Below are 24,990 nucleotides of genomic sequence, written 5' to 3' on the forward strand. Positions count from 1 at the left end.
GTGAGCTATTTTCAGGGAGGCAGATGTGCATCCATTTGATTTCAGGATTAGAATCACTTTCTTCTCACAGCAAATGCAATGACTCAGCAATTAGGTGATGAAGTTAATCTAGAAATATAAAAAGCAGCTGTCGAGTTTAAAGGATATTTTTTTGACATATTGTAAAATCAGCTTGATGTTTTATGGGGCAGAATCTGATGACATGATTAATGCCATCCTCATATATGTCCCTTAGAAACAAGGCAGCAGCCATGCCTGGCACAATAAGTGAAAACATGGATCATTTTAAATGTTTTATTGAACCAGACAAGATGCTTATTAGTTGCGAAGCTCAAGTCCATTTACCATCATAGTTACAATTTGGTGCATAAAATATGATCAAAATGAAGGAAAAGAAATGTTTGGAGCTAAAATCTAGTTTTGCTAAAAGATGTGCTATGTTTGCCTTCACCTAGACTGTTGAGAGAATAAAGTAAAGTGCTTTTGACTTTGGGGGCACAAGGCATGTCACAGTTGATTTTTCTGTATTTAGTCTATTTGTTGTTGTTGTTTTTTTTCTGACAGGAGCTCTTTTGTTGTCTTCTCAGTTAACCAGACTGTGCATCTCAAGGGTAAGTAAGGTTTAGAAGCAGCAACAAATGATTTGATAAAATACACAATTACAGCAGTTTGTATGAAAATTTGGCTTTTTGTTGCATGTGCATCGTCGCAGTATAAAATAGCATAGGTGCATTTGAGTGTAAGGCCTGTTTTTTTTGTGTCTGAGTCTTTGTTGAGGTGCTGATGAATGGCTTTGATTAGCAGTGAGGACAACAGCAGAGCCGTTAGAGCACCCTGCAGGATTACAGGACATTGCTAGCATTAGCCACTGAGGCAGAAAATCACTTTCATAAAGTCGCACAGACCTGACACAAACACACATACACACCCGCGCACACTGCACAGACACACATTGAGTGTGAGGAAGACCTAACTGTGAGGACTGCCACCAAAAAAACACAGAGGGATTGACTCAACAATAATAAAGTTTAATAATGTCAACTTAAACATACACATGTTGGTGATATGTATACTGATACCAACAAATCATTAATTTAGTAGCACTTTCCTAGTTTTTACACCACAGGTCACACCTACACATTCACACTGAAGACAGAGGTTGTTATGTGAAGTGTCCATCTGATATAAATAAAAGTATAAGGAATATTTATTCAATAAATTATATTAATGTGAGTTCTTATTTATTTGATATATTTTTGTCTGTCTGTGGTTGTCACACTGTTGACTCATCATTTGAAAAAATAAATGGATTCCACTCAAATACAAACTTTCCCTTTTTTCTCCTTTTATTTAGAAAGTTGATTTTCTGCAGTTAGCTTTGTTAGCTTTCAGTTAGCTTTGTTAGGTGAAAAACCTTTGGAAATGAAGAATATAAAACAGAAATCATATACTTATCAATGTGCTGAATGCAAACAAGCAACAAAACACAGCTTTAAACTTTGAAATAGCCATGAAGCATCATTTTCATACATTGGGGACGGCAGTAGCTCAGTCTGTAAGGACTTGAGTTGGGAACCAGAAGATCATCAGTTCAAGTCCCAGTGAGGAAATTGGTCTGGTAGCTGGAGAGGCAGATCACCTCCTGTGCCCCAACCAAGGCACCATTTTCTTGTGTTTCCCCCTTGAAGTTGAGAACACTGCATCAGAAGATGAAGATTTCCCCCGACAATGACAGTTGAAAAGAGGCCGTTATGTCCACATTGGTTTATTGCAGGACGTTGCTACAACACCTCAGGGTTACCATCGGTGACCTTCTCTCCACTGACCAAGCTGTGGTTCTTAAGGAGGGATCTTGCATCAACGATAAAGCCGAGTGTGGCCACTGTGTGCGCCTCTGATTAAGTTCTTCCATAAATGAGATTCACCACCTCGGGATGAGGGAAGAAGACCCACACACCACCAGAGTAGAAGTCTGAAGCATGTTAGTGACTATAAACTGTGCATACTGATGAGGATTCATGCTTCAACCATGCATTAGTAGATTCACATGACAGCTGTATTATAATATATACATATATATATATATATATATATATTATAATACATGGCATGGGCAGGTCGCTGAATTGGGAGAAACGATCTCTCAGGGGTGAAGGCTTTTCTGAATTTTGAATTTCTAGAACTCTGAACAGCTGGAAATCCAGAATAATGATTTAGTCACTCAAAGTGCACCCGTTTGAATCATTCAGTGTTCCTCGTGCTGGCTTTGTGAGCAGGGGTTCCAGTTTTGTCACTGACATCGACAAACGCTCATGACGACAATCAAAGGAAAAACAAATAAGAACAAATATGGCTGCTGCAGCTTGTGCTCAGGAGGCCTGTTTGGCAGACTGTTGAATGAACACTTACTCATGCCAAGAAATTATTCAGGTGCAGAGGCAGAAACTGTGCATGCCCTACTTTTTATGCTCCTTCCTCGCCGCTGTTCCTCCAACTATCAGAGGTGCTGGCAACATTCAGGTCCAGGTCACTTACACTTAAGGGGGTTTCTCTGAGTAGCTTTCTTTGTATAAGCACTGGTAAGAGGTTTCATTGATAATAACCTCTGTAAACCCGAGAGAATACAACTGTACTGTAACAAGCACAAGCTCATTCTAATCCTGAGCTGGGATTGTTCATTGATGAAATGCTCACAGAGACGTTATTGGCGGTATAATCCTTGTCTGTGGATCTGGTCAACACAGCAGGCAGTTACATGCGTTTGTGAGGATTTTACTAAGCAGAAATGTAATAAGGAGAAAAGTGAAAGGGGGAGAAAAAAAAACAGTGTAACCTTTAAGTTGACTAATTGCTCCAGTGGCTGTAGAGAGGAAATTTGCCTCAGGATCCCAGACCTCAAACGATTCTGCACTAATCGGAAAATGAATATGTAACAGTAAAGTTATTTTTACCACTCTAGTCACAAGACCCCTGCATTATCCTTATTCCTAGTTTCTTGTGGCTCAAGAGGACAGAAAAATAATCTGAGACATATCGGTTTAAATAATAAATGTTATTTGTAATCCACGTCGGAGGGAGGGTCAAAATATATTGGGTATCCATTATTTTTTATTTCTTTGGATTATTGCCATTCTTTATAAAAAATGTCTCTTAGGTTCAAACCAGCACACATTCACAGCCAGACTGTCTCTTTAATGATCGTTTGAATATGTTTTAAAGTTATTGTTGTGCCTCCATAAAGCATTGCTGTGAACATATTTGTGCTGTATGGAAAGAAACTTCGGCTGTATTAAAGTATACGAGCATTGACTCCTGGGATGTTCAGCTTAAGATGTAAGAGGGGCCTAAAAGGGGGCCCAAACCTCTTATAGTTACCAAGAGTTGTTAGAACTACATACTCAGTGGTTGGTAGGCAATCTTAGTGACCAGTTTAGATTTTTTATTGACAATTTAGTTTGTCTGTCATTTAGTTTGGATGACTTGAAGTCTTTATATGTGATTTTTCACACTTAAATGTATAAATGAAGTATATCCTCTGAAAATAACTCTGTGAGTCATGACTGTCTACAATGGGTGTAACACCCGACTCCCACTGTCTGTGATGTTTTCAGAGTCCTATCTTCACTTTGTTTACATCGCCAGGACGGCCGGCTGACTCCTCCCCTCGTGTATAAAAGTTGTTTAATTGAGGGACTAGAGAAAAGAAGAATAACATACTGTACTCACTGCTTAACTGTGTTTCTAGATCACGCTCATTTCAGGTAAATTTACATGCAGTGTGAAGATACCAGCATAATAAAGATCGCTAGCATTAGCATGCTAACACAACAATGCAGCGCAAGTTGTTTTGGTTTCATGCTGGTGCTCAAGGGCGACATCTGCTGGATCAAAAAATTGCATATAAAGCCTTTTAAGGGTTTTCAAGACAATACATCTGGTGTTAGCTGGAGGAAGTATCATGCGAACCATGATTTATCAAATAGACTGGATGTTTTACTACACAGCTAATGCACATCATGTAAATTTAAATCTATAGTGTCCGTCCCTCTCACCAGCATGGTGCTCAGCAGCAGTGAGTCTCAGTGCTGCCTCTGCTGGCCAGATAAAAAACACCAATGATGAGTCAGGCTTAAATGCACTGCTTGCAAATTGAAGGCATTCTCTATGTTACATTAAACTAACCCAATGTCACTGAAGGTTTGATACCCAACACGACCCAGCTCAAGGTCAAACACGAACATACATAGTATGTATGCCGGCAATGCTGTAACCCTCTGCACTCAGAATGACCATCAAATGGACATTAAATTATCATGTCCCATCACTTTCTCACACTGGCTTAATGTAAGGCAGGGAAATGTGCAAGTTTAGTGAGCAGTGACAGGTTTCTTGGACTCCAACAAAACAATATTTGATTAACAGAAGTGGTAATGACTGGAGTTAAAGAGGATGTGTGTGTGTGTGTGTGTGTGTGTGTCCCTTTGAGAGTCATCCATGCCAATCCACTTAAACAGACAGGCTGTTTTTTAAAAGAATGGGTGGGGGGGGGGGGGGGGGGGGGGCATGGCCCTGTCACACCACTCTGCTCTGGCCCTGTATAAACCACTCAGCACAAAGCAGTGCTCAAGGTGGGTTTTCCCCATTCATGAAGCTAACCGTGACTCATCCCTGCAAGTGCTTTTGGCCATTAAGCCACCTGCAGGACACATTTTTACAACTCTCATGTTGCATCCACTGTTCCTAAAAATAACCAGGCACAAGCATCCTGCCCCCCACCACCCCCACCCCTCTTTCCCCGCCACATGGTTACAGTTAAGTACATAAATCAGGCGCCACTGCTGGTGTGAGAGAGAGCTGTAAGAGGCACACAGGAGGCACACATGCACCTCACGCCGCCACGGCTCGTCGCTGCTACTGCAGCCGGTGCAGCGAAAGGAGACTCCACGGCTTTTTTGTTTTCTCCATCACACGGAGACGGAATGGCTTGAGAGCAGACAACACGGACTCGTCTCCATCGGCTTATGCACGATGATATTCTGACTGTCTGCCTGTCTGTGTCCGTCCGTCTTGCCGCGAATTGCTGCAGTGCTGTTTTTCCAGGTGTTGTGGTGTGCGTGTGTGTGTGTGTGTGTGTGTGTGTGTGTGTGTTTGTGTGCGTGCGTGCGTGCGTGCGTGCGTGTGTGAACGTGTGTGCATGGTGGTGGTGGTGTAGCCTGGTGTTATTTTCTTACGAATTGGACTAAGCCGGGGATCGGAGTCTGATGTCACATGTGCTTCATCGGAGGAGACGGGGCATCTGCAAGCTGGATTTTGTGGAGGATGCTGCGGCAAGTGATACACAGAGGGCTCAAGGCTTCATTCTACTGGCTGGGCTTATTCGTTAGCAGGCATCCCGTTTTCTTCCTCACGGTCCCCGCAGTCCTCACCATCATTTTCGGATCTACCGTGCTCAGCCGCTTCAAGCCGGAGACGGACCTGGAGGTGCTGGTCGCCCCTACTCACAGCCTCGCCAAGATCGAGCGGAGTCTCGCCAACAGCCTGTTTCCCATCGACCAGTCGAAGCACAAGCTGTACTCGGATCTGCACACCCCGGGCAGATATGGCAGGCTGATCCTGCTGGCAAAGTCCGGGGGGAACATCCTGGAGCTGGCCGACCAGGTCCTGCAGGTCCACAAGCAGGTGTTGGATTTGCGCGTCAATTACAAGGGATTCAATTACACGTTCGCGCACCTCTGCGTCCTGAGCCACAGGGACAAGCGCTGCCTCTTGGATGATATCATCACCATCTTCGAGGATATCAGACAGGCGGTGCTTTCCAACAGCACTTTCCTTAAGGTGCCCGTGAGCTATCCAAACACAACATTAAAGGTGAGGCTTTTTTTTTTTTTGCACATTGCAGCCACTTACATGCATGCCGAACAGGCCTGTGATCACCCCCCCCCCTCTCAACCATTCAATAAATAAATATATAAATAAGAAATAAAACCTCCCCATTAGAGCCATGGTGGCAGTGCAGCAGCAGGCAGCATGTGAATAGCTGTAGCTGTCTGACTCTTAAGAGCTTGCCATAATTTCTGAATGAAGGCAGTGGGCTTGTGATGTGTGGGGCTGCAGATTGCTACATGTATCAAGAGCGAGGGAACCCTTTTTATCACACTAACAGTCAGCTTTGCAGTCCCCCCCCCCCTTCCCCCAACCTCACACACACATACACACTTGATGCAGGTGAATTTATTGGCTAATTGTAGCCCCTCACTCACTCAGCCACTTACACACACGCACATACACTCACGCATGCACACACAGGGATATCCTGCCCTTTTTTTGATGCAGTGTCTCCCTCCCTCCCTCCCTCCCTCCTAGCTGCACATGCAGCATGACATGGTTACAGCCTGGATCTTCCTGTCACTTAATGATTTTCATGAAGCTCCACACATGCAGCTATACTTCAGCTGTAAGCGGCAGCACACATGTAGATAGATACAGGTGCACATGTAGATAGATACAGGTGCACATGTAGATATATACAGGTGCACATGTAGATAGATACAGGTGCACATGTAGATAGATACAGGTGCACATGTAGATAGATACATTTGCACATGTAGATAGATACAGGTGCACATGCCCGACAGATGCATCAGGTGCAGATGTGCTCTGCAGATGGTGCCCTATGCAATCAGGTGTTTGAGAGCATGCAAACTAAAAATATTTTGCAGGCTTGCATCACATGCAGGTTTAGTAAGGCTCTTTAGCCTTTAGGTTTTTTGTGTTAATTCTAATTAAACCAATTGGCAAACCACAAGGCAATTACAACAAGTATTGGATTGATTTAAATGCGGATTATCGTCTCTATGGCATATGGCCTTAAGGCATGCCTTATATTGGACACACACGGCTTTATAAACACCAGTTTTGCAACACCAGGCAATTTGATTTTCAAGTGCATGTCACTCTGCCACACATGCAGTAGGCCTAAACAGACACAGGCTCATATTTAATGTTTCACAAGCCTGGTCTCAAGCATGGCGGGTTGTAAGTTCCATTGAGAGCTGCCATGGCAGTGTGAGCTACCCTAGTGGCATCAGTGTCTGAGTGGAGTATGGAAAAAACCTTACACATTTGAGAATACACAGTGGGTTTTGTTTTTAATGACAAGTGGGAGTCAAATACAGGCTGTGAACTCTTTTTCAACACATATACGGAACTTCTTTAATATGGCTGTGTACAAAAGATAGATGTCAGTACTGTCCAGGCAAAAACCTGTATTAAAATGTGTCTTTTAAAACGTTCAGAGGCGCCAGTACCCTAGGGTTTAGTGTGTGAGCCCCATGTACAGAGATGGGTTAGAATCTGACCTGTAACCTATGCCTGCAAGGCATATACATGCAGAAAAATGAGTAACAATAGGGGATGTTTATCAGACATAAACATTCAAACATCCATAAAGAAAACAATCTCAAAAAATGCATCTCATACCTCGAGTAAGCACCTGGAAATCATGGCATTTCTGATTTTTTTTCCCAAAATATTTAATTAATTGTTTCTTCACCCAACCCCTTAAAGATAAACTGTTTTAAAACTCATTGAATTGTCTGAGAAAATGTGTTCACAGATCCAAAAGAGGGCTCTTTTCCTACCGTATGAGAAGGTGGCATCTTGGAGAGGATTATTTTAATGAGGCACTCTTAATAATCGATGATGATTTAAATTTAATATCCCTCCCTTAGTGGTCCTACTGTCATCTAAACACCTGTGCTTATCTGTGTCATAATACACAGTAATCGTCAGGAGTGACTCTCTGTATGGAAATGAAAGTTTATTCCACAAGGAGAAGACGTTAGCACCTGTGCAGAGCAGAACACTACGACAGGACGAGTCACACTGTCATCTAACTATCACATGTGGTGGCTGTGGCTCAGTGTCAATTGTCTCTCAATGGTAGATGGACTTTAGCTTGTATATTTCTTTCCTATTCTTCTGACTACTCAAAGCTCTTTGACACAGCAGGTCACACCTACACATTCACACCCTGATGGTAGAGACTGCTGAGTAAAGAGTCCATCAGAAGTAACTAATTATACACATTTATACACCGCAGATGAAACAATTAAGGGTTAAGTGTCTTGCCCAAGGACACATCGGACATGTTGCTGCAGGAGCTGGGGATCTAACCCTCGACCTTCTGGTTAAGAAACAACGACTCTACCAACTGAGTCTGGTGGAAACCCTGGTGGAAAGACTGAAAGGTTGAGGGTTCAATCCCCAGCTCCTGCTGCCACATGTCCAATGTGACACTTGACCCCAAGTTGCTCCCACTGCTTCTTCAGCGGGTATGAATGTGTATGTAAGTACACAGTTTGTTAATACTGATGGACACTTTCACACAGCAGCCTCTACCATCAGCGTGTGAATTTGTAGGTGTGACCTGCGGTGTAAGTCCATTCAACATTTACGCTGGTAAAGGGTTAGTTCACCTCATAATAAAAATAGATATATTCTCCTCGGTGATAATCAGACGTCTGAAACCTTTGACTGTAGTTGAAGTGAAGGCATTTTGCTCGTGGTGCTTCTTCTTTGAGTTTGGATTAGAAGTCGTGGGTCTGAACATCTTTCCAGACGACATTTTATAAAGATAATGATTCATCTCTGGGTTCAAACACCAAAGTAACAACCACACAGTCTTAACATAAATATATGAAATGACAATTATGTTTATCACTGAAGAGAAGAGAATCCATACAAATCAAATGCTGAAAAACAACATCTGGCATTTCTATTGGTTCTCATATATAACCCTATATCGTTGATAATCATAAGCTTGAGAGTTCTAACCCTCATAATGGAAGTTACCTGACACATTTATATTTGTTCACACTGTACAGTATACTGAGGCACACTCGTCCTAACATCATCTCCTCTCCAGCATGAATTGCATTTTTTCTTTTCCTTGACGGGTTGATGTGACCTCCCTCCTCTCCAGCTCTACTCTGGATGCATCAGGCACTCTGCAGCCTCCATGTTCCTGAATCCTTCTGCTCTCTGTCTGCCTGTTTGACGAGCTGTCTGAGCTAATTCATTCGCCTGACTTTTTTATGCCTCATCCCCCTCTTTGATGTCACAGCCGGGGTTTATTTCTGTGCTTGTTATACAGACGTTGTCTTTTTAAAAAAGTTTGATTTTTTGCTGAGCTGAACTTTAGCTCTGTTCCTTCGGTAAATTGCTTAAAATAGCTATATTTTTTATTTGTTTGCTCTGTCTGCAGTTTCTTTAAAGATTTATAATTTTTCTTTTTAAACTGTCAGGTTTGAAAAATACATGACTGTGATGAAATGAAGCCAACAAAGCTACACAGACACACATCATTGGACTCAAATTAATATAGATTGAAAACTTTATGAAGAAACAGATAAAAATAATGTGCTGTTATTGAATCATGCATTAATTCAACCTCTTCACCATTCTTTTCTCCCATGGTTTATTAAGTTAGATGAAATGACAAAGAATTAACAGTAGCTGATGAGACATATTGTATCTGATGGATGCACTGATGAGGGTCGTCATGATACTGGAATTTAAAGCTTTGACACAATATTACAAAGTCAAAGCAATAAAGATACCTGTTTTAATAATATGGCAACACAAATGGAATTCCTAGGCACCGAACACTGTGCAATTTTTTTGATTTTTTAATAACAGAAAAAAAAACTTTGCACACATGTTTTTTGTGCATCTGACAGGTGTGGAGGAGAGCAATGTGTGCTCTTAAAGGTAAACTCCAGCACCCTGTCTAACTTGCAAGCAGACATTTATTGGCATCGTTTGGATAGTAGACGTTCATCAGGCAAACAGTTTGTTAAAATCAACAGTTCCAGAAGTCAAAATCCCACTCATTTTCTTTATAGCGGATTTTAGATGTCATAACCATCACAGTTGTACTGACTAGGAGCTACACCTGAGTGTAAAACGATGTTTAATGCTCCTTCAGGAGACACAAGTTTATATGATGTCAACCTTGTTTAAAGAAAAACAAGATTTATTTGTGCTATCAGGGAAAAAGAACTACAATAGCCTCTACTACAATACAATATCTCTGATTGGTGGAGCTCTCTGTTAACATGGCAATGTTTTCTTCCCCCAGTGTGCAAACAGTTAGTTCCGCTAGCAGGCTAGCTAGTTAGTTAGCTAACACAGTGAATATAATTTATATATTCAAAAACACAAACTATAAAACTTATATTAATGGTATAAACACGATAACAATGACTTAAGTTACATTTAAGAAGAAGCAATATCATTCGCAGTTTGTTAACGCTGTTTTTACGCCAAATCAGATGTTTTATGGTCACGAGTATTGGGGTAGTTGGTTGTCATGGTTCCAGGCATGGTACGTAGGCCTGGGCGATATGACTAGGAAATGTTAAATTGTTATTTTTTTCAAATGTAAAGGCAGATTTTTGCTTCAGAGTGAAAGTTGAATAAACCAGATGGTTAATTTTGGTTTAATTATCATTTATTGTCAGAACAGGAGCTGGAAAACGCTGATATGACAGTTTGCTGCTGGGCAGTAACACTTACTGGCTCGCTGCTTACTGAGGGTCCACACCACAGACTGTTTATATTATTTACAATAAAGACACACTAACACTCGTTTATGATGTCCGGTCATTTCTTTCCTTTGCTGTGTTCTAACGGGTCATATTGTTTCAAACAGTGGAAAAGGTTTGTGGTGTTGTCTGTTTTAGCTGCGTTTCTTACCGAGCACTTTCTTCTGTTTTTTGTCGGACTGTAAATAGCCAAAATGTCTCTAAACTCCGGACGTTGATTGTCCATTCTCGTCTTCTTGTCATTTTGTCGACGATGTTTTCTCCTGCTTTGAGCCGCTACACTCAGTGTTTTCTTCAGTGTCGCTATCGCTAATATCAGCTATTGTTCCATTCCTTTCCTAACGTCTGTAAGCCCGCCCACCCATATCCCTGCAACATGATATCTTCTCTTTTATGTCGGGTGGCAACTAGCGTTCAAGGCACATTAGCGTCCCCCCTTTCCCAGTTGATGGTGTAATTACAGGTTTAAATCTATCAAACTTTTATCGAAGTTTTTTATATTTATATTGAGAGCATTAATTATCGCACTAATTATCGTTATTGTTTTATTGCCCAGGCCTATTGGTACACATTTTGATGATTTCCTCAAACTTTTTGGTTAACCAAGAGGTGCTTCTCAAGTCGGCTGTGGCTCAGTGGTAGAGTTGGTCGTCTCTCAACTGGAAGGTCCGGTGTGTGATCCCCATGTCCTGCTGCCACATTTCTGATGTGTCCTTCGTCAACACATTTAACCCCAAGTTGCTCCCACTGCTTTGTAAGCATCATGTGAATGGATTAGTTACTTCTGATGGTCTCTTTACTCAGCAGTCTCTACCATCAGTGTGTGAATGTGTAGGTGTGACCTGTGGTGTAAAAGAGCTTTAAGTAGTCAGAAGTCTAGAAAATAAATATACAAGCTCAAGTCCATTTAACATTTATCAAGTCTCATAAGTTACATCCATGCACTACACACTTGTGTCTATTTCTTGCTACTTAATCCTTCCCACTAGAGATGAATGGAGAGACACGGAAAGAGGGAGTGAGAAAATACATAGCATCACCTGGAGCTATACGTCTGTCAGCATCAGCTGATCACTCAGCTGTCAGTCGGCTCACACAGCTGTTTGTTTCTGCACACATGTTCACTTTATTAGTTCTATCACAATACAGACAGAGCAGTGTTATTCTCCCTTTATCACCTGATAACAAACACGTTCACATGAGGAACATGTGCAGCCCATTTAAGTATTATTTTCTTTATTATATTTAATTATGTATTCATAATTTCCGTCTTATTGTGAACTCTTTATTCTGGAAACAAATATACTTTTTGATGTCTCAGGAACACTGGAAATTATTTTTATTAGTTTTACATTTCAGGAGGAAAAATAAATCAATGACAATATTCAAAGTGATGGTTAAAGCATTAACTTGAAACTTTGTTACCATGGTGATGAATGGAAATCACAGACTCACACTCTCTTTATTTCTCTTCATAATAAAGTGACAGAGGAAATAACTGACCATGAAAAATAATATTTCTGTTATAATGAGGAGCTTGTTTGGGATCCTTTTGATCAAATATAAAACTCTGGATTGATAAACTCTATTGTGTGGATTTTATCAACATTATGCCCAATATTTCATAATTAATAATCATGTTTATTCCTTTTTTATTAATCCCAGCTCTTCACATGTCCTTAAACTGTTTCAAGGTCTGTTTAGTTTAAAAAAAATATATCAATAAAGCATCATCAGTGTTTTTACATCTATATTCTCTTCCTGTAAGACGTCTTAAACGTCCGATGACTCACCCTGCTCTCACGGGAATTTCATAATTTTTCCACCAATTAAAAAGCTTTGTGGAAGCTAATGATCCAATCAAATTCCTCCTAATGCGTTTTAGATTTTGTACTCCATCACTTACGTTTTAAGTTGTCTCTGTGGTCAGTCGGAACAGAAGGAACAATGATGGAGCCTAATAACTCTTAAAGGCAGGGCTCGGACTAAGAGCGACGGTTTACACCTCACACAGCCTCTCCCATCACGAGAGAAATGTGGTCTGGGCCCTCGGTTGGCACTGATGTTCTGCCCAGATTAACAGCAGATGTGAGGGGTTAAAGATCAAGTCTACAGCGACCTGATAACTGAAACTCCCGTAGTGTGAGCATTTCATACAGACATGCCCGTTTAGTTAAAGATACTGAAACATTTGGAAAAGCATCTTTTCCTGCACTATCAATCAATCAATCTTTATTTGTATAGCCCCTTTCATACACATTCATAAAAAAAGTTATCTTGAGACACTATAAAAAAGAGCAGGTAAAATACAATGTTATGTTTTTGTTCGATCTTCTTCCCTGCGTTATTGACATCCACATTTATCTTAGTCAATGTGTCCAAGTTGCAACGCTTTTATTGACACGTCAATTGTGCTTTGAAAGTCCAATTTAAAAAGAGCATTTTAATTAATGAATCTGGCGTCCGGTGGTGGTTTGGTGTGTATGAATGGATTAGTTATTTCTGATGGTCTCTTTACTCAGCAGCCTCTACCATCAGTGTGTGAATGTGTAGGTGTGACCTGCGGTGTAAAAGAGCTTTGAGGAGTCAGAAGGCAAGCAGGGCTAAGCTCTCTTTTTCTTATACAAAAAGATGAGAACATTATTCTTGAAATAACTTACAACAGCATGTTTTAAATTTTGGACGAACCAACAGCAGCAACCGAACCAACAAGTTACAAGAAAAGCATTTGATACCCAGGAGTGTGCTTATTGTTTTAAACTCAAGCTCTGTAGTATCTTCTTTCATTCACTTCCTTAGTCTGAGTAAGGGCAAAGAGTTGTGACAAACCTGCCCGAGGGGAGGGGGAGGTGGAGGTGTGCCGCTGCGACATCTACTGGATTAAAAAGTCACTCATTCTTTCTTTAATAGATAAATGTGTTGTGACAATTATTTTATTTAGTGATGTTGGAAAGTCACTGCTGCAAATTAATTTAAGTTTTTGCAATTTAAGAAATAAAACTGGAGCTTATGCTTTCTTAGACTCATCAGCAATAACTGAGAGATGACGTAATGTAGACACATACATGATAAAACCTGAATGCTGAGTCGGGGAGTTTTGAGATGAAAAATGTAGCAGGTCTTGTTTTATGAATTAAGGTATGACTCTTAAAGCAAACCTGGTTGTGACCAGTTATTGTTATCAATCGTGGGATTTCAAGGTACACCACCAATAATATTTCCTGCTGCCCACGTAATGCTGCTTTTTTCACTGGAGTTAATGGTGGACTTAAATTTCAGTAAACACTCACAGGGATTTATTTTTCTGTCAGCGTTAGATTTATATCACTTTCTGTTCTGAGAGACAGAATATTGTGTCTGTTTGTGCTGGATTACTGTGTTCAGAAGAGATAAATCCTGAATCCAATCATTTGCAACATCAGGTTGACACGTTTTGTGTCACTTTTGCACGATACAGTGGTTAGCGTTGTTGCCTCACAGCGAGTGAGGTTTGAATCCCCCGTCTGACAGGAGTCTCTCTGTGTGGAGTTTGCATGTTCTCCCTGTGCATGTGTAGCTTCTCTCCTGGTACTCCGGCTTCCTCCCGCAGTCCAAACACATGCTGGTTAGGTTAACTGGAGACTCTAAATTGCCCGTAGGTGTAAATGTGAGTGTGGCTGGTTGTCTGTCTATATATGTCAGCCCTGTGATTGGCTGGTGAACAGTGACAGGATGGATGACTTGTGTAAATCAGTGTGATGAAAGATACACCAGAAAACTCAAAGTAATTGGTCTTTTTCGATTCTCTGATTTTTTTTAAATTTTCAAAATCCAAAACAAAAAACGCCAAACAGAATTTACATTTTTTGACACTTCAAATCCAAGTCTCAACTGGAAGGTTGGGAGTTTGAACCCCAGCTCCTGAAGCCACATGTCCGATGTGGCCTTGGGCAAGACACTTAACTCAAAGTTGCTGCCGCTGCTTCGACGGCGGCGTATCAATGTGTATGAATGGATAAGTAACTTCTGATGGTCTCTTTACTCAGCAGCCTCTACAATGTGTGTGTAAATGTGTAGGTGTGACCTGCAGAGTAAAAGAGCTTTGAGTACACTAAATGTGCTATACAAAAAATCCAAGTCCATTTTCCGTTTACCAATAACTTAGATTCCTGATCAAATTGACTTCAGTTACATATCGTCTGTTTCTGTGGATCATTTTCAGTTAGGCCTTGTGAAAAAAGCTTTAAATAATGTATTGCTGCATAAATCATTATATATTTAGGAAAAACACTTCAAGTGTAATTTGCAAGTGGGTCATACACCCAGGTGTCCACTGTTACCCCTGTATGTTAAATCCACTGCTGAAGGGCTTTAAAATAAATCATTAAAGCAACATTTTCCCTTAGTTAGATGTGTTCAGTGTGTGAGCCCCAGAGTGTATTACTGTCTGAACCATAATCAAGGTTTTGCTTTGGGGTCCCTCAGGTGACATCTTCACCTTGGCCGAGTACACACTCGTCTAGCTTCATTGCTTACTAATTGAAAGTTATTCATGAAACAAGGGTTAGACAAACTCCTCTTGCAGCCGATTGGCTAATCGTCTTAAACACTGCTTACTTCAAATGAAATATGTTATATAAGAAGTACGAGCAAAGCTGCCATAAAGCTGGCAAGTCATTCAGCCTGCCAACTTAAAGCATTTTCCTATATAAGTTCTGATTAGTGAACATGGACGACAGTCATTGCATGATAGCAACTGAATGATAAAATACCTTCTCGGGGGTCAGAAAGTAGTTTGAGTTCCAATGAGCTGAGAAAAAGAATCGCAGTCATTATTTCAAGGAAGTTGATTTTCTACCCCAAAAATGTTCAGACGTGTGGAAATAGCTTTAAATAATAATAATAATAAAAACCCTTCTGATGCATCTGTGGTAGAAAGTCAGTTACAAACATTCTGCATACTGATAAATGGGATTTGTTTTTGTATCTGTCCTGTCCCGGGGCGTCGAGTTTAACTGTCTGGTCTCAGGCCAACCAGTCAGTAGACTTCATCAAGACATCATCACTGACACATTTTAGGTATAGACGAGACTTTGGACTTCCATTACGTAAAGCTTGTGTTTAAATTTTTAAACAGACTTGCTCCTCAGCTTCTCTGCAGGCACATACAGAGACGACAGTTCTGTAGCAGAGCAGCTTCAAGTGGTAACTATAAAGTTTACATTTGCTCTAACAGCTTTTTCTGTGAAAGGAGTCAAATCCTGGAACTCGCTACCTGACCACTCGAAGCTCACTGCAAACTTTACCACTTTAAGAGAGATACCAAATCCTGGTTAGTTCAGCAACAGACTTGTACTCATGTTTAAATGTTTGTAGCTCTATCACAGCTTCAGTGTGTCTGAATGTATCCTGCTGTACCCAGTTCATTCTGTCTTTTTCCTTTTTAACTGTTTTATCTTCTAAAAACGAGCCAGCCGCTATAAACACTATGATACTTGCATCGGACTCTGTTTTCAGTTTGTCTATTTATATTGTTTCTGTCCCTATCTAATAAACTATAAAATAAAATACAAATAAATATCAGGAGCTATCCAAACAGAAGACACACAACATTTAGAATTGGATGAACAGAGGTCGGATGAGTGTCAGAAAACAGCACCTTTAGGCAATGACGTTGGAGTGTTTTAAACTGTCCTGATGTTAAATTAAAGAGCTCAAATGCTGAACTTGAAAATAATCAGACTGTAGTTACATAATATTTAATTAATTAGATGGAACAAGATGATGGGAGACATGTTTAGAGGTTATCATCCTGATCATCAGGGTCCTAACATGGCACCACTAAATTGCCCATTGTCCTCAGCTGTCCTCACTGCTGCATTTCAAAACGTGAGCTGTTATATTGTGACATTATGACATTATGAACATCTATCTTGGTATTGTTTTCAGCTGCATCTTACAAAGGTTGTGTCAGCAGTAACACAGATCCGTCTTGCAGACAGTCTCCCAGCTGCCTCCTTAAACCATTCACTGCTCTATACAATTCTCCATCCAGAATTTCATTATCTTCAAACGCTCGTCACTCCAATGTCTTGCATGTTCTATATTATTAAATTATCATATAGTGTCATCAACCTTTACTGCCATGTCTGTCCACAACTGTAAGGTAAATGTAATGTAATAATGTTAAATCAACACCAAAGCAAACACAGATGCTCCGCCGATCATGAAGCTGTTTGTTGAACACTTACTGACCTAGTTTCCTCCTGTCTTGATCCTTGCTTGTGTTACTTCCTGTCAGATGTACGCTGCTCAGGACATAAATTAAATTGTAATAGATTGATTTTTATTTGACATGGATCATCACAGTCGACGAGCCAGATGCATTGTTTGAGTGTTTTAAGCTCATTCTCAACACTTGTCCACACAAGGCTTTTGAGAGACAGAAAAGCTAAGATGTACTATAATGATACAGTGACAGTAGTGAAGCAACACATCATGAATGACATGTATAAGCTGTAAACCAATTAAACAAAGGCAACATGATGAGACAATAAACCAGTTGTGTAAGCTATTCATGGGAGCACTGTTGTTTTAATCTGAGCTGTTGTTTGAGTCCTCTGTTAAAAGCATTACTGTTGGTCTCCAGTTTGAAGCTGGTAGGTAGTTACACCCCCTTTGTAGAGAAAGCAGACAGAGCTGAAGCGGTGTTGTACATTGGGACCAGACATTCAACTCTGATGGAGGCTTGTGTGATTGTGCTGAGAGCTCTGATGACTAGTGGCTTATTAAAAAAACAGTTTCAGGTGACTGAAGTGTCGATCAATCATCATGTGTATAGCCAATTTATAGTGTTAACTCGAGACGCTTTATAAATGAGCATACGGGATAAGATGTACGAAGGATTTCTCCTTTGTATTCCTCATGTTCCTGTTGTCCACACTTCCTTGCCGCTTAAGTGGAGGTCGGAGCAGGCCTTTCATTAATGAGGACGCCCGTAGTTGTGGGGACGACACAGTCCGATGGTGGAGGCTGGGCGTTGGGTGGTAGTGGGATGACACAGTCCGTTGTTGGAGGCTGGTTGTTGGGTGGTAGTGGGATGACACAGTTCGATGGTGGAGGCTGGGCGTTGGGTGGTAGTGGGATGACACAGTTCGATGGTGGAGGCTGGGCGTTGGGTGGTAGTGGGATGACACAGTTCGATGGTGGTGGCTGGGCGTTGGGTGGTAGTGGGATGACACAGTTCGATGGTGGTGGCTGGGCGTTGGGTGGTAGTGGGATGACACAGTTCGATGGTGGAGGCTGGGCGTTGGGTGGTAGTGGGATGACACAGTTCGATGGTGGAGGCTGGGCGTTGGGTGGTAGTGGGATGACACAGTTCGATGGTGGTGGCTGGGCGTTGGGTGGTAGTGGGATGACACAGTTCGATGGTGGTGGCTGGGCGTTGGGTGGTAGTGGGATGACACAGTCCGATGGTGGTGGCTGGGCATCTGGTGGTAGTGGGATGACATAGTTCGATGGTGGTGGCTGGGCGACTGGTGGTAGTTGGATGACACAGTCCGATGTTGGAGGCTGGGCGTTGGGTGGTAGTGGGAGGACACAGTCCGATGGTAGTGGCTTCAGGGAGGTTGGGTTTTAGTAGTGCCAGATCACCGCACTGAAGGTTGGGAGAGCATGACTTTGATTGCTTGTATATCGAGATAATTGGTCTTTATGTAGTTGGAGCTTCTTACCATGACGTAATGCGATATGACAAATGTGAAAAAATCATTGCATGCATGTATATCTTCCCTGCTAATAAAATGAAAGCAGTTTAGATCTGGTTTGACCTTCTTACAAATGTACTTAACCTGTCTGTCACATTTTAATTTCTCATCCAGAATGATGATACCTTCATCCACTGCTTCCATTATTTTGTCCTTTATCCATCCCTCAAATAAATCATTTATAGACCTATTACGTATGAAAAAGCACATGGAAGTTGTTTTTTTTACATTAAGAGTTAAATGAGACGATAATGTTTCATTTTTCATTGACCAAAGGCACTAAAAACGTGTATGTTCCTTTAGAGCTAATCCCCTTTATTTCTAAATCCCCCACAGGATGGCCGTGTGTCCTTCATCGGCCACCAGCTGGGTGGCGTGTCCTTCTCGCCCAACAGCCGGGACCAGCAGGTCAAGTTCGCCCGTGCTGTCCAGATTACCTACTACCTCCGCAACCATGGCCCTGTGGTGCAGGATGCCATCGCAGAGCGCTGGGAGAACGAGTTCTGCGCCCTGGTCAACCGGCTGTCCACAGCCGAGGCCCCCCATGCAACCGACCAGCTCCACGTCCAGTCGCTCACCTCCTTCAGCCTGTGGCGGGATTTCCACCAGACCGGCGTCTTGGCCAAGGGGGAAGTGCTGGTCAGTCTCGTGCTGGTACTCTTGGCCGCCACCATCTCTAGCTCCATGCGGGACTGTCTAAGGGGGAAGCCGTTCCTGGGCCTCCTGGGCGTGCTGACCATCTGTATCGCCAACGTCACGGCTGCAGGAATCTTTTTTATATCAGACGGGAAGTTCAACTCCACGCTGCTAGGAATCCCATTCTTTGCTATGGGTGAGTGGACGCTCATGTTGTGAAAGGTTTTGACTGCATCTTCTGTGTGTGTGTGTGTGTGTGTGTGTGTGTGTGTGTGTGTGTGTCTGTGTGTGTGTCTGTGTGTGTGTGTGTGTGTGTGTGTGTGTGTGTGTGTGTGTGTGTGTGTGTGTGTGTGTGTGTGTGTGTGTAGTGGTTGGTTAGGGGCCTTATCAGCGGTAGACACTCGTATTGAGTTGATTGGGAAAGGAATTAGCTGAATTGTGATGGGCTTGTCTCCATATGTCTCCATATGTGTGTCTCCACACTCCATGTGTGTGTCTGTGTGGATCTTACTGCTGCGTTTGAAGATCACATTCTTTTGTCAGGAAACAGAAAAAGAAAGTAATTCTGTGATTCTTGCAGAGCGTACACATTCAATCGTAGTGCAACATGTTTCAGTATTTCACCAGGCGTTGGGTGTTGTTATTCTTAGTGTGGTGGCTTTGACTGTATACTCTTTTATAGTATAACTCAACCATTAGTTACAACTAACCGCTAACACACATCACTGTGAAACTGTGTAAGAAAAGACTCACAGTTAGATATATTATAGGATTCAGTTTGATGTTTAAGTTGTGTGTCAGTGGTGTCATGGAACATAATGATTTGAATCAGAGTTGAAAAAATCTGTTTGAAGTTTTGAAATAAAATGTTAGAAACAAATGTCATCATTTGGCAGGTAGGTGGAATAAGAGTGAACAAAGGATGTGACACATGAACTGACACTGATTCTAACATCCTGAAGTCATTAGAACTCATTATTCTGACTCACCAAAGAACAACACTGGTGTTTAAAATACATTTATTGCAGTTGCCTTGTCAGAATGGTAAATGGACTTGAGCTCGTAGCGTGCTTTTCTAGTCTTTTGACTACTTAGGGCGCGGGTCATACTTGCAACCCGTACCATGCCTAAGCACGCTTCATCTCTAAAGTCCAGTTAGTTTGACCAGTGTGGCCTCAGTGCCGTGCTCAAGCACCTTACACTTCCCTTGACCTTCTGGTTAGGAGACAACCGACTCTACCAACTGAGTCACAGCCTAATGGTAACATTAGGTCCTAGTGGTAGTTTGGTTTTAAACCTCCTATTGGATTTACACCCTGGATGTGTTCTAGATGAAGCAGCTACACACCAGACACTTTGATTAAAAGTAAGTTGGCTTCTGAGAAGAACTTCCTCTTTGTCTCCATGTGTTGATTTTGGCACCCTCCTGTAACCAAAGCAGTATGTCTCTTCTGTTTGCTGAGGTCCTGTCATGTGTAAAGCATTTTCCAACAATGAATTGGCTATTGTTTTTTTCTACGGTAAAATGTTTCATAAATTGTCGGTCTTAGGGCGCTCTCACACTAAGCCCAGTTTCCCTGTTCTGTGCCGGAGCATGATTGGCCCCCTCCCTAGTCATTACCGGGCCTGAGCACAGTTACCTCTTGTACAAACGTCATCACATTGTAATGCGACACAAGCAATCAGGGGAATTCAACTCGAGCGAGTGGGAGGGGGGCTGACGTTTACTCCCTGCACAGAATGACATGCCCCCGACCGCTGTGATCTCAGTGCATGTAGTGAAACTGCTGCATTATGTTTTCTCTTCTCCAGTATGTTGTTCTGCGCTCTGAAGTTCATAGTGTCATTCTGTTGAACTACACATAGACATTGACATAAGGTAAAATATTCTCATTATAGCATTGCATAGTGGACTCTGCTCGTCCCCTACTTCCACATCGTTCCTTTTATGTCCTATCTTGCCCCTCCCCTCCCCTCTTTTTACACGAATATGTCAGTCTGTTTCTTAAGCATGTTGTCACGTCTGACACCTTCCCAATGGAGGCAGTTCCAGACATTCAACAACACAATATATAAAAGATGAATCCGCTGATTGTCTTGAATTTTTTTTAAGCTACAGCGGCATCAAAATGAATTTCAGAATGTTTTATAGTCAGATAAAAACTCATCACAGAGGCTTCGAGGAGGATGCATTATATTTCTCAAATGTTTCTGACTGCTAACTGTATCCTGAGTTCATGGATCAAGGCTTGTCCCTCTTTTTCTGATGTGTGATTTACATTTGAACATGTTTCCTGTAAATAAAAAGGATCGTGGCGTCAGTTTAGCGGAGGCATTGTAACCACTTAAAAGTATAATTGGCTGCTTCTGCTCATGTGTCCTTCTTAAAAGAGTTGAGGTTTGAGGTGCCACCTCTGATTAGGGTGAAATATAAAGGTTTAATGTCTGACAGTATATTCTTTATGTGAGGGGATGCTGTGAATGCAGGTGTTTCATTTAGGACTGCAGCAGCCATTCATCAGGCCTCACTCACAAGCAGCTTTTTGAAACATCAGTTCTGGTCGGCTTTTTTTTTTTTTCTTTGCTAAATGCATAATTTGGGTCATAAATGTTGTCAGCAAGATTTGCAGGATAAAAATGTGTTGTTCCTTAAAGCAACTTTAGGATCATAACAGCATGAAAAGAGATGCACTGTGAAAAAAAACAGCCATCTCCACTTGTGTAAAATAAAAACACATTGCTGTTAAATTGATGTACTTCTTTTAATTCCATATATTCAGTTTGAGAGACATACAAGCCCGTCGCAAACTCTTTATATGTATTTGTATTTACAGGATTTGAAAATATTCTGTTTGTCTTCCTCTGCCTCCTTCCCAGCTCCCTTTCCTACATCTCTTAGCTCCCTCGGATGTACTTTGTCCATTTACACTATACTGCCTACCTCGTCTTTCCTCCGTGCGCACTCTTAAGGTCACTGGATCCCTGCGGCTTTGGTTACAGCTCTGCTGCAGGCCGGCTGACATAACTGAAGTTTAAGTAAGACTCAGGAACAGGAGGCTGGATCGCTCCTTGTGACCCAGAGGCAGGAGGGGGGGAGGAGGCGAGAAGGGGAGGTGTGATGGAGGCGGGGTGGTGAGAGACGCAAAAAAAAAATGTCAGGGAGGAAAGAGAGAGGTGGAAAAACCTGTGTGATGTACAGGAGTGTGTGTGTGTGTGTGTGTGTGTGTGTGTGTGTGTGTGTGTGTGTGTGTGTGTGTGTGTGTGTGTGTGTGTGTGTGTGTGTGTGTGTGTGTGTGTGTGTGTGTGTGTGTGTGTGTGTGTGTGTGTGTGGGGGGGGGAAGCAGACTGAAACAGATCCAGATGTAAGAGGCAGAGGAGAAAGTCACATCGAGAGGGAGGAGGTCGAGGAGGGTGAAGGAGATAGAGAGGACTTCATTAAAGTAATTTCATATGACAGGACCTCAGAGGGAGCAGATGTCCACCTTCCTCTGGGGAGGTTCTGACTGAGACACACCCCTATCACTAAATCAATGCCACATCAGGGTAGACAGGGACAACTGAAATGGATACTGATACCCAATGTGGAACGGCAGTGTGGTGCCCCCTGTTGAGATGACATCACAATTGAAAGAGCAACTATGGGGGGATGGGATTTCTAACTGAAATTAAGCTTTTTTATTGGACTTATGAATTGAAATGTAAATATGATAATGAATAGTTTATTTAATTATTGATTAACTAGCCTGAAAAAAACAACAATACCCTTAACAGAGTTATCTTTTTTTTTTAACATTTATGATATTCCATCAGTGTTCCTGCAGTGGAATAAGGTCATAGTGAACAAGGACAGACTTAATTAAAAACCCCTATAATTAGTTTATTAGTGAAACAGTCAAAATACTTCATAATAAATTACTTAATGAGCACACACACACACACATGTACACGCACAAGCACACGCACACACACACACACACACACACACACACACACACTAGAATTAAGTGTTTAGCTACTTCCTGTCAGAATTTGTTTTTGGTGAGTAAAACTGATCTCCAATAGGCAAACATTGGAAAATAATTGGAAAATATTTTTTGTTTTTTATAAGTTTTGAGAACATTTACAGGTAAAGCAGCATCATGCAAAAGTTTGTGCCTAGAATTTTACATCTCAGATAACTTTTCCCTTCATCAGAGTGTGAGGGCTATACGGCTTGTTCACAGTCGTCAGTGTGATGCAACTTTCAAAGCTTTATTAAATACTCTGTTCAGATTTTCAGATCTGTCTTTAGATTTCACAAACGGCTGCCGAGCATTCCTTACAATAAATGAACTGTGCCCACATTGCAAGAAGAGGTTATTAGAAGCTAGCATTGTGATTTCTGGTAGCCGGTTTCTCAGTTCATGTAAATACAAATTTTAACTTACAGGAACAGTTGATGTCAAGTTGAGGTCAGAGAGGTCAAGACAACTTTGTGAGTGAACCGCTGAGAGCATCTCTAGAATAGCAAAAGAGCTTCAGTGAAATAAATTCACTGTGTCAGTCTGCAGCGACACCTTTCTGACCTCAAAATCCCGTCCTTTAGCCTCACCACAAAAACATCCGACATCTCCAAAAGAACAGCCAAACCATAATTAAAGATATGTTTGGAGAAAATGGCTTTAATGAAAAGAGGAGTTATTGATCCTGTTGATTAGTTCTGCACTTGTGTTTCAGATCATTTGTAATGCTTTGTGTAAATCAGTTAATGTGCATTCATTAAGCTGCCCTGTTTTTGTTTTTTACTATTTTAACATTCATTTTTACCTTTGAAGTTGTTTTCATCCTGAGCTGATAGCTCTTGGCCACATGCTAACAAACACTTTGGCTGTAGCGAGATGAATGAGACACTTCAGGGCTGTATTGTGCACAGTCCTGGTGATATCAAAGACCTCATTATCTTAACTCAGAGAAGTTATCTTACTCTCTCAATGCTTCTTAGTTGGTTCTAATGATCTTTGTCTCCTACATGGAGGCTACAATAACACTCAGGATTAAAGTGTTCTATTTCAAAGACACATAATTCTCCTGTTAGCGTTTGTACAATGTTCTGCTGGTGTAGTTTTCTTTTTGTTCAAATAACCCCTTCTGCTCTCTGATTGGTTTAGCTCCGCTACTCCAGTATTGAGTACTTGCGTTACCTCAAATATTTCCAACAGTTATCAAAGTCAGAGAAATCCTTCATTTTATAGTTGTAACGGGACGTGTCTTGTCGCGGCAGCCGCCATGATGAGCCGCCATGACAGACAAGAAATGTTTATCGTTGCCTAGGAAACACCGGATGTTACGTCAAAGACCGCTGCATGGTCTACTACTGAAAGCTGCTGTACTGTTGCTGTTTGCGCTGCTGTGATAAAAAAAAACGTCATGTAAATTATAATTGGATACATTTAGAAGAGAAGAGAAGATGTTGACCAACGCAACATCTTCTCTTCCTCAGGTCGGTTTTGCCCGTTCTTCTTGACTACAGTCACCACGGAGTTCGTTTTCACTGGGGGGAGGGAGGGAGTAGCAGAGAGAACTCCCATGATTCCCCGCTCTCCTGGTCCCTGAACACTGTTTGAAGATAAAATGCTACACGAGAAGTTATGGTGGTGGGCCCATAACAGTGACTAACTCTCCTGGTCACTTTCTAGCTCCAAACAGAGTTCCAGGAACCCAATTTTTCCTTTGAATACATTTTTTGTATTTAGTTCAGAAAATATAGCAGAGAATTGTTTTACTTCTCCAACTTTAAAATGTCACTATCAAATCTACATACTGCACCTTTAAATGTCTATCTTTTCTCGGTTTAATCAGAAGATGCTCAATTAATAAATCGTCTATGTTTTGCAGTTAAATTGTAAAAGGATTATCATTTCTAAGGATCTTTCAAATATATTAATAGTCCTTCGGTTTTGTATGCAATTGTATCAAGCTGGTCGTCCTCAACTTGAGAATGCAGCACCCCACTTTGAAATTTA

General features: G+C 41.5%; 1 protein-coding gene across 1 annotated transcript in view; it reads left to right on the forward strand.

The window, feature by feature from the left end:
* Positions 1-956: 956 nt before the first annotated feature.
* The window catches only part of ptchd4 (patched domain containing 4), a 42,439-nt gene continuing 18,405 nt past the window's right edge, over positions 957-24,990 (forward strand). Inside the window, exons 1-2 of the mRNA XM_020644023.2 lie at positions 957-5,868; positions 18,689-19,184. Coding sequence (XP_020499679.1) covers positions 5,269-5,868; positions 18,689-19,184 — 1,096 coding nt within the window. The 5' untranslated portion in view covers positions 957-5,268. The remainder of the gene's footprint in view (positions 5,869-18,688; positions 19,185-24,990) is intronic.

Source organism: Labrus bergylta, chromosome 15 (assembly GCF_963930695.1).
Source record: "Labrus bergylta chromosome 15, fLabBer1.1, whole genome shotgun sequence".
In the NCBI taxonomy this organism is placed as follows: domain Eukaryota; kingdom Metazoa; phylum Chordata; class Actinopteri; order Labriformes; family Labridae; genus Labrus; species Labrus bergylta.